Raw genomic sequence first — 16,562 nt, 5'->3', positions numbered from 1 at the left:
TGTAAAGACTCAACGTTTATTTGTGTGCACTCACAATAACAACAAATCGCGCTTTAGTGAAATAATGAAAGCAAACAGGATGCTCTTTCTGCCATCTCACTCGGTGAACTTGAGCACAAAACTCCGTTTATATCTTTGCCTTGCAGACATTAAAAAAATATATAGAGAGAGTGAAATGTCTACTTTCAAATTTAACAATTCAAATGGAAAACAAATATTCTCAGATTATGTAATCCGCATGAAACAAGGTGCATCACTACGGCGGAGTTGACGAGTCAGTGTCGCCGAGTTCACTTCTTAAACCGAGAACAAAGAAAGCACTAATTTATCAAATTATTAAAACGTTAATGCAGTCTCCTTACTGTTTTTCACTGACACATTACTTTTCCCGGTGCGCTGTGGCAAGCTTTATACATGTGAGCGCTTATGGCTATAGGCAATTAAAGGCTCATTTGAATGATTTAGACAGTTTATTACTTGAACAGACTTGACTTGACATGAACAGAAACCCCCCCACCCACTTCAAAAAAAAACACGTTACACAATTAAAAATAAAATTTACTAAAGCAAGAATCCCTGTGGAAATGTGGGATTCATGGGTCAAAAACATGAATTACAGGTTGTTTTTTTAATTGCTAAGATTTCTCAATACTAAAGTCACTTTTTCAAATGTACATTTGTCTTCAGATTCCTACATTATCAGTTGCTAATGTAATGTTGCTCAAAATCTATTATATAGTTCTCTGTGCAACATTCATTAAATGCAAAATGGTTGATCTAGCTGTCATAAACTGTCAAGCACATTTTCTACACATTTCTATTAGAGATTTTGTAAATTTGCAATGAATTTTTGCAGGTGAATCTTGACTTTCACTAATGAAGAGAATGTAGATCAGATAATGATAAACCAGTTCTCTGAAACTGCTCAGAGGTGCATCTCATGAACCTTCAGTTGGAAAGCATATATAGACAGAGAACAACTCAAGAGTTACAAATTCTGACTATGGATATTTCTTCCCTGTTGGTCTGATAAATCAACAGCAGCTCTGTGGCCAATGACATTTCGACCACACCTTCTGCTTTTGGTCAGGTTGAAGCCAGCCTCATTCACATATATGAAGTTGTGAGATGGTTCATTTGACTCCAATTCCACGTTGCATTGCAACGGAAGATATTCACTGTGATGTAGATGAGAATCTGTGGGCTGACAGACTGGTCCTTCAGGAGGTGTAGACAGACTGCACTGCTATTCCTCATACAGTGCTGCATGCAAAAGCAAAGTTCTGTCTAAGGGGTGTTTCCTGTGTTTGCCTTTATAATTTTTTATTTTTGCCTTTGTGCCCTTATTTCTTTTCTATATCACAATGACATTGTAATGTTTTTTTTTTTGTCAGACCACTTGCAAAGTGTAACTGTGAATCCTATCCAGTCTCTTTCAATCAATATCCCACATACAGTAATGTGTACATTTGTATTTTTGAAATGGATATATGGCATACATAAGAAGTGCAGCTGTTGTGTTGTAGTCGAGACCAGCTCATTCGAGTCCAAATCAAGACCGAGTTCAGAGAGGGTTGAGTCCGAGTTAAGACCGAGTTCAGAGAGATTGGGTCTGAGACAAGACCTAAAGAAATCTTCACGAGTATGTAAAATGTTTGGTAGAAACAATAAAATTGGTACCATATTATAAAATATAACATGGCATGTACACTGTATTTTATTTACTTGATATAGGTTTTAAAAAATATTATCAGTTAAGGGTAATGTTTATTTTTAAGGGTCTTACTGCACACAAACTCTTTGTGGCTCTTATATGCAAACTGAATACAGTTTTTCTCATTTGCTAAGACACACTAAATGAAACTGGGATCCGCTTGATCTTCATCATCACATTATTAGCACAGCAGAAGTCTTCTCTTGCAAATGTTTTAATACTTTTTAATTTGTTTCACACATTTTTCACACCCTTTGTCAAAACAGTTACCACAGATCTCATTGAAAGGCCCCAAACTCTATTGGATTCACTGTGTTGAACAAAAGAAAAAAATCTATTCACAGCTGATAGAAAGTACTTGCATAATTATAAATCTCTATGCACCTGTGTGAAACTCATTTGCACAACTCTTCAATCAGCAATCAGTCCTCATCCACCTATAAAAGATGCCACCTCTGTGTTACTATTTGCAAGCATGGATCAAAGAGGCCATAGGCACGGAAGGAGAGTAAGAGGCCATGGCAGAGGGGCCCGAGGAAGAGGAGTTTGTATGCGTGGTGGAGGAGCTGCAGCAGCGAGAGGACAAAATCCAGCTCAAGTTTCAAATGAAATTCGGGCAACAATTATTGACCATGTCATCAATCATGGCTTGTCCTTTAGAAATGCTGGACAAAGGGTCCAGCCCATTCTGAGTCGGAGCACTTTGGCATCTATTGTCAGGCTTTTTTTTCGGAATGAGAACAGGTAATTCAGTGTTACTGTAATGTATACCACTGTGTATTTTCAGCTTTACTGTATTGCCCTGTTAGCAGAACAAACTGTGTCTACAGTAATGCAGATGTTTTTATCAATCCCATTTATGTGACTTTCATACAGTAATGTCAATTCTGACATGCTTTTTGCTTTTACTTTATAGAATCCACACATTGCCACACACTGGTGGCAGAGGAAAGATATTTAGTATTGAACAGGAGTCTGCCATTGTAGATATGGTAGTGGCAAACAATGCAATCAGACTGCGTGAAATCCAGGCAGCAGTAACTGCAGATCAGGGAGCATTTAGAAATATAAACAGTGTGAGTTTGGCAACTATAGATCGAGTCCTTAAACGAAACCATGTCAGAATGAAGCAGCTGTACAGAGTTCCATTTCAAAGAAACTCTGACATCGTAAAGGAGGCACGATTCCAGTATGTGCACGTACAGATTTTTTTTGTAATACCTTGTTTTACCATAGTTACATGCGACTGTAATAATTTGCTTTATGAAATTTGCTCTTTCTCTTAGAGAATAATGGAGCTTGAAGCTGAAGGGGCACATCACAAATTCATTTTTGTGGATGAAGCCGGCTTCAACCTCTGTAAAGTGAGGCGACGCGGGAGGAACATCATTGGGCAGAGGGCCACGGTCACAGTGCCAGGTCAGAGGAGTGCCAATATCACCATGTGTGCTGCCATCTCTAATGATGGAGTCCTTTGCCACACACCAACTATTGGTCCATACAATACAGAACGCCTCATCACATTTCTTGATGCATTGAAAGAATTACTGATTCCACCCGAAGAGAGAGGGCTGCTGAGGCCTGGCATGACTCTGTATGTCAAAATTTGGGACAATGTGCCTTTCCACCACTCTCGCCTTGTGAATGAATTGTTTTGCCTCGTATTATGATGCAATTCCTCTCTGCATACTCGCCTTTTCTGAACCCAATCGAGGAGTTCTTCTCTGCTTGGAGGTGGAAGGTGTATGATCACCGGCCATATGAGCAGATGCCCCATCTCTTTTTTTTTTTTTTTTTTAAAGGTATTTCCACCCATAAGTTTCCTTTGGTAGCTTTTTTTCCAGTTTCCATTTGAGTTTGTAAAGTATCATATTTCATATTGATGGCTGTATTTTGTTGTCCATTGTGTAATGATTGATTGAAAGAATAAATTAATTTGACCACAAGTTGTGGTGTTTGATGGAAATATTTGCTTATGTTGCATGTTTTTTAATGTTTTGTGAGTGTTAGAGCATTTTGCTAACAAAATGAGTCATTTTGGCCATTGAGCTTCAGTTTTATCCTGTGTGTTAACTGTTTTGAAAATGTGATGTCAGAGTGGGCAAATGTGTTTAAGCAATCGAGAAAAACTGTAATAGATGATGTAACAGATGTTTTAAAAAGTTAATGTGTTAAGTTCATGAGACATCCTGAACTGAGTCCTGCTGCCTCTGCAATAACGTTACGCTAACATCTCATGTCACAAGATCACCAATCATCATCTTCATTTGATAACCAGAAAAATGTAAATACACAACAGAATTTCTGAGGGGAAAAAAAACATTTCATCAGGGTATTTTAAGAAAAAAAATGAATAAATTAAGTTGTTTTATGCATTTAAATAATTAGACATGCTAAAACACAGAATTAGGTAACAATAAAACATATGGTGAAGAAAAAATAAAACATTACATACAAACATAAAAAAAAAATTTTTGTTTACTTTTAATAAATTGTTGTGAAAATGTGTGTTATGATTTTAATTAATTAGACATGCTTTTTGATTAATACAATTAAATTTAACCATTAAAATGGAATCCAGAAAAATTAAAACGGAAAAAAACGGAATTTGGGAAAAAATAAAACGGATTTCATAGGGCCCTATCAATTCAACTCAAAACAATTGGTGATTTTCTTGTGACATGAGATGTTGGCGTAACGTTAGTGCAGAGGCAGCAGGACTCAGTTCAGGATGTCTCATGAACTTAACACATTAACTTTTTAAAACATCTGTTACATCATCTATTATTCAGTTTGCATATAAGAGCCACGAAGAGTTTGTGTGCAGTAAGACTCTAAAAAAGAAACATTCTGTGATTTGTGGCCTTTTTACCCTTAACTGATAATATTTTTTAAACCTATATCAAGTAAATAAAATACAGTGTACATGCCATGTTATATTTTATATACTGTTTGAGTATGGTACCAATTTTATTGTTTCTACCAAACATTTTACATACTCTTGAAGATTTCTTTAGGTCTTGGACCCAATTTCTCTGAACTCGATCTTGACTCGGACTCGAATGAGCTGGTCTCGACTACAACACTGCGAATTTCCATTATTCAGTTAAATTTATAACCTTCGTGTGCCAAATCAATGCAGATTTGTTTTTCTTCATCCAGCTCAGTAACAGTATCTCCCCCGGCTGCTCTTCTTTGGCTCTCGCTGATCAGTGTTTGTGCCGCCAGACTCTGTCTGTGACTCTCAACCCAACTGACCTTGACCTCTTCTGATACAAATCTTGGCCAGATAGATCCTATCTACAAAATAATAAAATAATAAAAAAAATAAACATACATGAAACATTCTCACAGGATAATAGAAATGCAAGTATTGAAGTGTCACTTTATTTTTAGCAAACCTACCTCTACAATGGCTGCCATATTTCTGATGGACTCCTGGTAAAATGATCTGTTTTCTTACTTTACTGAACCTGCAATAAATGTAATTTATTTCTTCAACATTAATCAAATGTGATCTTTCTTTTTTGAATTTGTTTTTCAGCACATCCTCTGCCAGTCTTTTCTCTCAAGAACTGGTGTTTGGAAACAAGGGCTGAAGACACCTTGTGTCCAGCTGCATACCTGAAAATAGAGAAAAACATTTGTACCCTCATCATTCTCTAAAATTAAGTTTTTCTCGATTGCTTAAACACATTTGCCCACACCAAAACAGTTTTTCTCGATTGCTTAAACACATTTGCCCACTCTGACATCACATTTTCAAAACCGTTAACACACAGGATAAAACTGAAGCTCAATGGCCAAAATGACTCATTTTGTTAGCAAAATGCTCTAACACTCACAAAACATTAAAAACATGCAACATAAGCAAATATTTCCATCAACCACCACAACTTGTGGTCAAATTAATTTATTCGTTCAATCAATCATTACACAATGGACAGCAAAATACAAAATGAAAAAAGAAAGATATATACATTTTATTTCACATTTAGTCCATTCGTTCTTGACGATTATGCCACAGGTTCTCATCAACAATCGCATTGAATGTTTTCCCTTGCAATGCACCGAGAGAAATACCTCCTTGCATGGCGTATCCATCCCTGGCAGTCCTCTGCACCTATTGCCAGGCAACCAGCATTCATTGCCTCCAGGAGGGGCATCTGCTCATATGGCCGGTGATCATACACCTTCCACCTCCAAGCAGAGAAGAACTCCTCGATTGGGTTCAGAAAAGGCGAGTATGCAGGGAGGAATTGTATCATAATACGAGGCTGTGCTGCAAACCATTCATTCACAAGGCGAGAGTGGTGGAAAACCACATTGTCCCAAATTATGACATACAGAGTCATGCCAGGCCTCAACAGCCCTCTCTCTTCGGGTGGAATCAGTAAATCTTTCAATGCATCAAGAAATGTGATGAGGCGTTCTGTATTGTATGGGCCAATAGTTGGTGTGTGGCAAAGGACTCCATCATTAGAGATGGCAGCACACATGGTGATATTGGCACTCCTCTGACCTGGCACTGTGACCGTGGCCCTCTGCCCAATGATTTTCCTCCCGCGTCGCCTCACTTTACAGAGGTTTGAAGCCGGCTTCATCCACAAAAATGAATTTGTGATGTGCCCCTTCAGCTTCAAGCTCCATTATTCTCTAAGAGAAAGAGCAAATTCATAAAGCAAATTATTCCAGTCGCATGTAACTATGGTAAACAAGGTATTACAAAAAAAATCTGTACCTGCACATACTGGAATTGTGCCTCCTTTACGATGTCAGAGTTTCTTTGAAATGGAACTCTGTACAGCTGCTTCATTCTGACATGGTTTCGTTTAAGGACTCGATCTATAGTTGCCAAACTCACACTGTTTATATTTCTAAATGCTCCCTGATCTGCAATTACTGCTGCCTGGATTTCACGCAGTCTGATTGCATTGTTTGCCACTACCATATCTACAATGGCAGACTCCTGTTCAATACTAAATATCTTTCCTCTGCCACCAGTGTGTGGTAATGTGTGGATTCTATAAAGTAAAAGCAAAAAGCATGTCAAAATTGACATTACTGTATGAAAGTCACATAAATGGGATTGATAAAACATCTGCATTACTGTAGACACAGTTTGTTCTGCTAACAGGGCAATACAGTAAAGCTGAAATACACAGTGGTATACATTACAGTAACACTGAATTACCTGTTCTCATTCCGAAAAAGCCTGACAATAGATGCCACAGTGCTCCGACTCAGAATGGGCTGGACCCTTTGTCCAGCATTTCTAAAGGACAAGCCATGATTGATGACATGGTCAATAATTGTTGCCCGAATTTCATTTGAAACTTGAGCTCGATTTTGTCCTCTTGCTGCTGCAGCTCCTCCACCACGCATACAAACTCCTCTTCCTCAGGCCCCTCTGCCATGGCCTCTTACTCTCCTTCCGTGCCTATGGCCTCTTTGATCCATGCTTGCAAATAGCAACACAGAGGTGGCATCTTTTATAGATGGATGAGGACTGATTGCTGATTGAAGAGTTGTGCAAATGAGTTTCACACAGGTGCATAGAGATTTATAATTATGCAAGTAGTTTCTATCAGCTGTGAATAGATTTTTTTCTTTTGTTCAACACAGTGAATCCAATAGAGTTTGGGGCCTTTCAATGAGATCTGTGGTAACTGTTTTGAAAAAGGGTGTGAAAAAATGTGTGAAACAAATGAAAAAGTGTTAAAACATTTGCAAGAGAAGACTTCTGCTGTGCTAATAATGTGATGATGAAGATCAAGCGGATCCCAGTTTCATTTAGTGTGTCTTAGCAAATGAGAAAAACTGTAATCAAACAGACCTTGAATTGTTTTTGATCTTGTTTGCTTTGTCCTGTCAAAGAAAAAATCTCTGGTCTAAAGTCTTTTTTATTATTATATTTTTTCATTGCTACAAACAAGCAATATGTTGTCTTGAGATTGATCCAGGTGAAATATGAACAGTAAGTCCTACAAAAGAGTTTTCAGAAAGGTGCATGTTAGTATTGTAAAAACAGCTCAATGATTTGCAAAGATAACAATATAGTTCGGCTAAACGCACCTGACCTGACCATCACTGCTAAATGAGCATCCCATTAAAAATTGGAATGCAATAAAGTTGCTTTGTAATAACAACCAAATGCATAAATATGAGAAAATGTTAAAGTCACTAAGTTCTTCTGTACATCCCATTAAATAATTACAATGTTAATAATAATTAGTAAACACGTGTAGAATAGTAACTTACTCACTTTGTCTGGGGTCTTGCTGGCATCTCAGTCTGTAGGTTTTCTTGTAATCTTATAAATTTAACTTAATCCTTCATTTTTGGGAATTTGTATGGTTGTATGGTATAGTAAGTTTTGGTGTTTGTGTCGAAGTGAGGAACTAATTCATGTAATTGGACAGATGTCTTTGTGCCAAAGCAATGATAAATGATTCACAGCTTAGTCCACAGAGACTGATGTTGTGCTCGCTGTGTGAAGAGTTTTGAAAAAGTGCCCAAAGTATTGAGAAATGCGTCCTAGCGATTGTAAAAAAAAAAAGTGTGAGAGATGTGAAGGGGAGGATAATCGATAGGTTTCTCGACCAGTAACACTCCAGTAAGAAACACCCGAGTATTCCTCGCTCACAGCTCCTCCTTCCTCACCTCGTCAGGTAGAGGACCGAGATCTCCGCGGTCTCAGGGTCACAGTCTGGAGGAGCTTCTGCCTTCCGCGCTGACTGCTCAATACAAACTTCAGACCACAAACCCGTTTCTCCATAAACATGATTTATTCGGTTCTCCTCGGGTTGGCCGTTTCTTGCTTACTTTTTCTGTACGTTCGTTTCCCGTACTTTACTCAGGATTTTATTTTCGTACTCAGAACGGTTAACATCGGGAGGCTGGTGAACCGGTTCGGCCGCGCATCGCCGTGCTACACGATTCTGGACCGGTTCGCGGACATCGCGCGGAGTCACCCGCAGAAGCCCTTCCTCGTGTTCGAGGGTGAGGTCTTCTCTTACCGGGACGCGGACCGGATCAGTAACAGAATCGCAAACGCGCTGCGGGAACGCGCGCTCGTGCACGCGGGTCAGACCGTGGCGCTCTTTCACGGGAACGCGCCTCAGTACGTGTGCACGTGGCTCGCTCTCGCCAAACTGGGCTGCACTGTCGCGCTGCTGAACACGAACCTCAGGAGTCGATCTCTGTTGCACTGCTGCGACTGCTGCTGCGCCACGGCCCTCATCACTGATGCAGGTGAACACGAGCTTCAGTGCCAGCAGAACCTGAGCGATCGATCAATCCATCAATCAATCAATCAATTAATCAATCAACCAATCAGATCTGACTCCAGACAGCACTGAACACCACCAGAACATCAGCTGATTAAAAGACACCGATCTAAAAATAAAAAACTTTGACTGATGTGTTTTACCAAATTGCAATGGCATTCTGGTCTTCCATGAAATTTTTTATACATAAAATTATAGAAAATATAATCAAATATTAATTATATAATAATTAATAATATATTGATTTTGTCTGCCTGTAAGGTCTATAACCTTCAAGTTAAAAAGAACAACCTAAAATGTTCTTTTCTGGTTAAAATTTGCAGTTGCTCTCATATGGATTCATTTGAAATGTACTGTAATTCATTTGTCTACTTTTCTTTAACAGCAGAATTTAAGAGGTATTTAAAAATGAATACAAATTATGCAATTAAATGAATGCAAATATGATGAAAAGGAACTTTCTATAATTGTGGTTTCAGTTAATGCAATTCTTGCTAAAAATTTGGGAGGTTTCTGATTGTAAATGTCTGTATAAATGCATGTGTGCATCAGAATGGGATAAAGGAGAGAGTTTTCATGTAAAAAATGCTAAAAATATTTTTAAACATTTCCCCAAAAAATTTAATTGTTTAAATTGTATGAATTAATCTAAAATAATTGTAGTTATTTTAAAGCAACACGAGTGTAAATCAATTAATATAGTTGAGTTATTTTTCATGTATGGCCAGTGTTGGGGGTAACATTACAAGTAACGCGAGTTACGTAATCAGATTGCTTTTTTCAAGTAACTAGTAAAGTAACATATTACTTTTTTAAATTATCAGAAAATATCTGAGTTACGTTTTCAGATAAGTAACAACAGTTACTTTCTATCCAGTGTATTGATTGACAACTCTGGTGTTGCCATGGTGACAGAAATCAGGAGTAAATACAGAGTCCTAGACTAAATATGAACCTGTTTATCATCTCACCTGCACAAAAACAGATTAAGTGTAACTCAAAAGGAATAAAAACAGTCAAATGCAAATTCATAATATTATACAAACCTGCAATAATTAAATGTTAATTAACATAAATATCCTTAATGTATTTAATCCCATTTTATTAACCAATGTATTTACTTCTGACCTTCAATGATCCAATTCAACCATACTATTAAGCAAAAATGACTTTAAATAAACATAACATCATTTTTCTTTATTGCCGAAGAGTGTTGAACTCTACTGTACTTTTACATTTGCCAGAAATAGAACTTTTTTTATTATTAAGATCAAACAACCAAGCCCAACCCAGATGAGAAAAAGTAACGTAAAAAACACATACTTTTCAGGGAGTAACGCAATATTGTAATGCATTACTTTTAAAAGTAACTTTCCCCAACACAGTATATGGGTTTGGTTTTTGAAGTATTGTCAGATGGAAATGCCTCTGCAGGTTTAAAACTAATCCACTAAATTCATGAGATACAGATGAATTGACTGGCTGCTGCTGTTTTAATGACTAAAGTACCTCTATAGTATTGTACTGTGTGTTTGTGCAGATCTGGCTCCGGCGGTGGCCGAGGTTCTGCCATCTCTGCACATGTGCGGCATGTCTGTGCTCCTGCTGTTCGGCAGCTGCAAGACGGACGGCATCGTCAATCTGTCGGCTGCGGTACGCGGTGCATCAGAAGAGGCTCCGCCCCTCAGCCTGAGGAGTGACATCAGCATCCGGAGCCCCGCCCTCTACATCTACACCTCAGGCACCACAGGTGAGTCTCCGCTCTCTCTCGGGTGTGTGAGGCAGGTGCCGCTCGCGCTCAGGTGTATCTGTGTGTTGCAGGTCTTCCTAAAGCGGCAGTGATCAGCCACCACAGACTCTGGCTGATGTCGTTCCTGCAGCGCATGACAGGTGTGAGCTCCAGAGACATCCTCTACATCTACCTGCCCCTGTACCACAGCGCAGGCTTCCTTGCCGGCCTCACCGGAGCCATAGAGCGGGGTACGGCATCACACAAGCCCAAAACACACTCAGGAACGCACCCAAAACACACTCAGGAACGCACCCCAAAGCACACTCGGAAGTGCACCCACATTCAGAGAGAGACAGTTGTCCTGGCACCGTGATGTGAGTTTCTCTTCCTCATCCAGGTATGCGGTCTCATTATTATTGGAAATGAGGCCCAGAGCCACAGTATCATCAGCAAATTTGATAATAAAAGTGGAGCTGTGGGAAGACAAGCAGTCATGTGTGTAGAGAGAGTAGAGCAGGGGACTCAGGACACAGCCCTGTGGAGCTCCCACGTTCAGGGTGATGGAGGTGGAGGTGAACTGGCCTACTTTCACCACTTGAGGTCTGCCGGTGAGGAAGTCTTGAATCCAGTCGCAGAGTGAATAGTTTAGACCGAGGTCTATGAGATTAGAAGTTAGCTTGCTGGGGACTATAGTATTGAAAGCTGAGCTATAGTCGATAAATAGCAGCCTTACATATTTCCTGTTGTTGCTGTCATTGTGTGTGAGAGAAGAGTGCAGGATGTGAGAGATGGCATCTTCAGTGGATCTATTGGGGAGATTGGCAAAGTGAAGAGGGTCCAAAGTATCAGGGATGGAGGAGTAAATTTAGTTCTTTACCAGTCTCTCAAAGTCCTTCATGACTATTTGTGTGAGGGCAACTTGTCATTCAGACAAGAGGGATTATTGTTCTTAGGCACAGGGATTATGACAGATTTTTTAAAGGGGGTGGGAACCACTGAGGTAGCAAGGGACTCATTAAAGATGTAAGTAAACAAACCAGTGAGTTGATCAGCACAGGACCTCAGAACACGGCCAGAAATCCCATCAGGTCGAGCTGCTTTCCTGACATTCACTCGCTTTAGGGCCCTACGAACCTCATCCTCCAACTCAGGAATGCATCCAATGCACACTCAGAAACGCACCCCAATGCACACCCGGGAACGCACCCCAGTGCATACCCGGGAACGCACCCCAATGCACACTCTAGAATGCATCCAATAAACACTGGGGAACACACCACAATGCACACTCTGGAACATATCCAATAAACACTCGGGAACGCACCCCAATGCACACTCTGGAACATATCCAATAAACACACGGGAACGCACCCCAATGCACACCCGGGAACGCACCCCAGTGCACACTCTGGAACATATCCAATAAACACACGGGAACGCACCCCAATGCACACCCGGGAACGCACCCCAATGCACACTCTGGAACATATCCAATAAACACTCGGGAACGCACCCCAAAGCACACTCTGGAACATATCCCATAAACACTCGGGAAAACACCCCAATGCACACTCTGGAACATATCCAATAAACACTCAGGAACGCACCCCAGTGCATACCCGGGAACGCACCCCAATGCACACTCTGGAACATATCCAATAAACACTTGGGAACGCACCCCAATGCACACTCTGGAACATATCCAATAAACACTCAGGAACGCACCCCAGTGCATACCCGGGAACGCACCCCAATGCACACTCTGGAACATATCCAATAAACACTTGGGAATGCACCCCAATGCACACTCTGGAACATATCCAATAAACACTTGGGAATGCACCCCAATGCACACTCTGGAACTTATCCAATAAACACTCGGGAATGCACCCCAATGCACACCCGGGAACGCACCCCAATGCACACTCTAGAATGCATCCAATAAACACTCGGGAACACACCACAATGCACACTCTGGAACATATCCAATAAACACTCGGGAACGCACCCCAATGCACACCCGGAAACGCACCCCAATAGACGTTCTAGAACATATCCAATAAACACTCGGGAACGCACCACAATGCACGCTCTGGAACATATCCAATAAACACTTGGGAATGCACCCCAATACACGCTCTGGAAAATATCCAATAAACACTCAGGAACGCACCCCAATACACACTCTGGAATGCATCCAATAAACAATACACACCCGGGAATGCAACCCATTGCACACCCGGGAACTCACCCCAATGCACACTCTGGAATATATCCAATAAACACTCGGGAACACACCACAACGCACACTCTGGAACATATCGAATAAACACTCGGGAACACACCACAATGCACACCCGGGAATGCCCACCCAATGCACACTCTGGAACATATCCAATAAGCACTAGGGAACGCACCCCAAAGCACACTCTGGAACATATCCAATAAACACTTGGGAACACACCACAATGCACACCAGGGAACGCACCCCAATGCACACTCTGGAACATATCCAATAAACACTTGGGAACACACCACAATGCACACCAGGGAACGCACCCCAATGCACACTCTGTAACGCACCACAATGCACACCTGGGAATGCACCCCAATGCGCACTCTGGACCATATCCAATAAACACTCGGGAACGCACCCCAATGCACACTCTAGAACGCATCCAATAAACACTCAGGAACGCACCCCAATGCACACTCTGGAACATATCCAATAAACACTCGCGAACACACCACAATGCACACCCGGGAACGCACCCCAATGCACACTCTGGAACGCACCACAATGCACACCCGGGAACGCATCCAATAAACACTCTGGAACGCACCACAATGCACACCCGGGAATGCACCCCAATGCACACTCTAGAACGCATCCAATAAACACTCAGGAACGCACCACAATGCACACTCTAGAACGCATCCAATAAACACTCAGGAACGCACCCCAATAGACATTCTGGAACATATCCAATAAACACTCGGGAACGCACCCCAATACACGCTGTGGAACATATTCAATAAACACTCGGGAACGCACCCCAATACACGCTCTGAAACATATCCAATAAACACGCAGGAGCACATCCAATAAACACTCAGGAACGCCTGCTTGACCACACATCTCTGGTTCTGCTGCATGTTCAGATCCTGCTGTCCTTTCATCTTTCTGCAGCTCAAATGAAGAGGAAACCTGTTTGCATCAGATGAGAGCAATCAATCAATTTAGGACACATTTACAAAAAAGGCTCATAGAAAATATCACAACAGAATCACCAATTTTTCATTTTATGACTTTTATAATGACCTAATACATAGATTTTTTTGAGGAGAGAATACAATTTATTGTTCCTGAACAATTGATAATGTAGGAAACAGCAGATAATTGTACATAATCAATGCATGAATGCACCAAAGCATTGGTAGTTTGACTGGATGTTTTGAGAATTTCAGTTGTGATCTGAGATCTGTACCAAATTGACAGTAAAACCTACTGTTTTCACATAAAGTCCTTTGTTCACGTTTTTGTTAAACATAAACACTGCATCTGAGCTGCACGTCTCTAGATTTTGTGGAGGTCAGATTTACTATCAGATTGAGTGATTAAAGTGGGTTATTCGTGCGTGTCTGTGGTTTCAGGGAACACAGTGGTGCTGAGGAGGAAGTTTTCTGCGTCTCGGTTTTGGGATGACTGTCGGGAGCATGAGGTGACGGTCATCCAGTACATCGGAGAGGTCATGCGTTACCTGTGCAACACGCCCAAGGTACACACCTCTGCTCTGTGTGTGTGTCGTCTCAGCCCCTGGAATACACTACATGACTTCAGATATCTGAAGAGGTTTTAGAACACTAGGCATCATACACATTCAACGAATTTATAAATGGTTACAGAGAAAAGCTGGGCATGATGCACTAAACGGATCACACACAAATTCTGAATACAAACTAATGCAGAAACTGCTCTGACTGGATGGATTCATAGTCTGAAGCTATAAAATCACAGTCTGTGTATTCAAAAATATAGAATTCTGAATTTGTCATAAAAGCTTGCAAATTCTGAGAAATAAAGTCAGAATTGTGAGATATAAACCCGCAATTGTAAGAAAATTGTCAGTCTTCATAACTCACAATTGCAAGTTCTCACAGTTATGAGAAAAGAAGTCAGAATTGTGAGATATACAGTACTGTGCAAAAGCCAAGTAAAATAAAATAAAATGGTTTCAAGACAGTTATTTCTGTATTTTGCTTTAGTGTGTCAGCAGGAAATAACAGTTTACTTTTCCAAACATTCCTTTTGCCATTAATTGTAATAATCCATTGAAAATTTTGTATACAAGTCTGGAACGCACATCAGTCTGTCTGGGATTACATGAAGAAACAAGAGAAACTGAGACAGACCAAATCCAGAGGAACTGTGGCAACGTCTCCAAGATGCTACAAGAAACCTTCCTGGAAAGCTACCTGAAAAACTGCACAAGTGCACCTAGGACAAAAGCAAAGTGTGGTCGCACCAAATGTTGATTTGATTTAGTTAACTGATAAATAAAATCTATTTATGACATTATTTTTGAAAGCACCCTCACTTTACAGCATTTATACACAAGTGTCTAAAACGTTTCACAGTACTGTAGCTTTGAAGGTGGGTTTCTTGTAGCATCTTGGAGACGTTGCCACAGTTCCTCTGGATTTGGTCTGTCTCAGTTTCTCCTGTTTCTTCATGTAATCCCAGACAGACTGATGATGCTGAGATCAGATCTCTGTGGAGCACTGGTTGCTGTCAGACTCCTTGTGTATTCAAAAATCTCACTGGATTATTACAATTAATGACAAAAGAATGTTTGGAAAAGTAAACTGTTATTTCCTGCTGACACACTAAAGCAACATATAGAAATTACTGGCTTAAAACCAGTTTTTTGTTAGTGAAAATACTAATGGCCAAAGACTTTTGCACAGTACTGTATATATTTTGTTAATTTATTTAATTCGTTATTTGTTAGGGACAATGGACAGTTAGAAAACTGCCCCTGAATTGGCCACAGAGCTAAATTTCATCTGCTGTCCCTGGGCAGGAGAATACCAAAACAGATTATGTAACAAAAACATCAATATAATACCATATACAATAACACCCCCCCCCCCCCCCCCTTCTGAAAAGATAAAGAGTACAATCCAAATTACTACAAAATATCCCCCTATAAATACTACAAAACATCACCCTTCAAAACTTTTTACGACTCACAAAGTTATATAAAGTTGCATTTATCTTGTTTTATTTTTGTTCAGTGGCGGAAACAGGCTTCCATAATCATACACATACAGAAGTCATCCATGTATTCAACTCCATTCCTGTATGTCACATCTACAGTCAATACTCTGTCATACTGACTGAAACACACAGATCAGAAGGATGGCCTTTGATTCTTGTGACAGAGCGAGCGTGACCGTGATCACCGTGTGCGTCTGGCTCTGGGGAACGGCATCACAGCGGCGACGTGGGAGGAATTCCTGCGCCGCTTCGGGAACGTGCACATCTGCGAGTGCTACGGAGCCACCGAGGGAAACATCGGATTCCTCAACTACAGCGGGAAAATCGGATCCATCGGGAGAGTGACTGCCATCCACAAGGTCCCACAATGCACTCGTGACTAACTATGATTGTAAACGTGATTCTGCTCATGTGGATGTTGATGAATGTGTGTGTGTGTGGGTGTGTGTGTGTGTGTAGATGCTCATTCCTTTCGCCTTCATTAAGTTTGATCCGGAGACGGAGGAGCCGGTGCGAGACTCCGCTGGACTGTGTGTCGAGGTGGCT

The 16,562-nt window shown here is 40.7% G+C and overlaps 1 protein-coding gene and 1 long non-coding RNA gene across 2 annotated transcripts in view; both read left to right on the top strand.

Annotated features, from left to right (window-relative positions):
* Positions 1-2,440: 2,440 nt before the first annotated feature.
* LOC109070240 lies at positions 2,441-3,691 on the top strand. The gene is made up of 3 exons (XR_006157156.1): positions 2,441-2,458; positions 2,631-2,903; positions 3,001-3,691. It is a non-coding gene; the product is annotated as an uncharacterized LOC109070240 (long non-coding RNA).
* Positions 3,692-8,365: 4,674 nt separating this feature from the next.
* Positions 8,366-16,562, top strand: part of slc27a2a (solute carrier family 27 member 2a) — a 13,557-nt gene continuing 5,360 nt past the window's right edge. Inside the window, exons 1-6 of the mRNA XM_042744578.1 lie at positions 8,366-8,968; positions 10,544-10,753; positions 10,825-10,983; positions 14,390-14,514; positions 16,181-16,375; positions 16,476-16,562. The exon at positions 16,476-16,562 is cut by the window's right edge and continues 4 nt beyond it. Coding sequence (XP_042600512.1) covers positions 8,497-8,968; positions 10,544-10,753; positions 10,825-10,983; positions 14,390-14,514; positions 16,181-16,375; positions 16,476-16,562 — 1,248 coding nt within the window. The 5' untranslated portion in view covers positions 8,366-8,496. The remainder of the gene's footprint in view (positions 8,969-10,543; positions 10,754-10,824; positions 10,984-14,389; positions 14,515-16,180; positions 16,376-16,475) is intronic.

This window comes from Cyprinus carpio, chromosome B18 (assembly GCF_018340385.1).
Source record: "Cyprinus carpio isolate SPL01 chromosome B18, ASM1834038v1, whole genome shotgun sequence".
NCBI lineage: Eukaryota > Metazoa > Chordata > Actinopteri > Cypriniformes > Cyprinidae > Cyprinus > Cyprinus carpio.
This window is presented reverse-complemented; position numbering and strand designations above follow the sequence as displayed.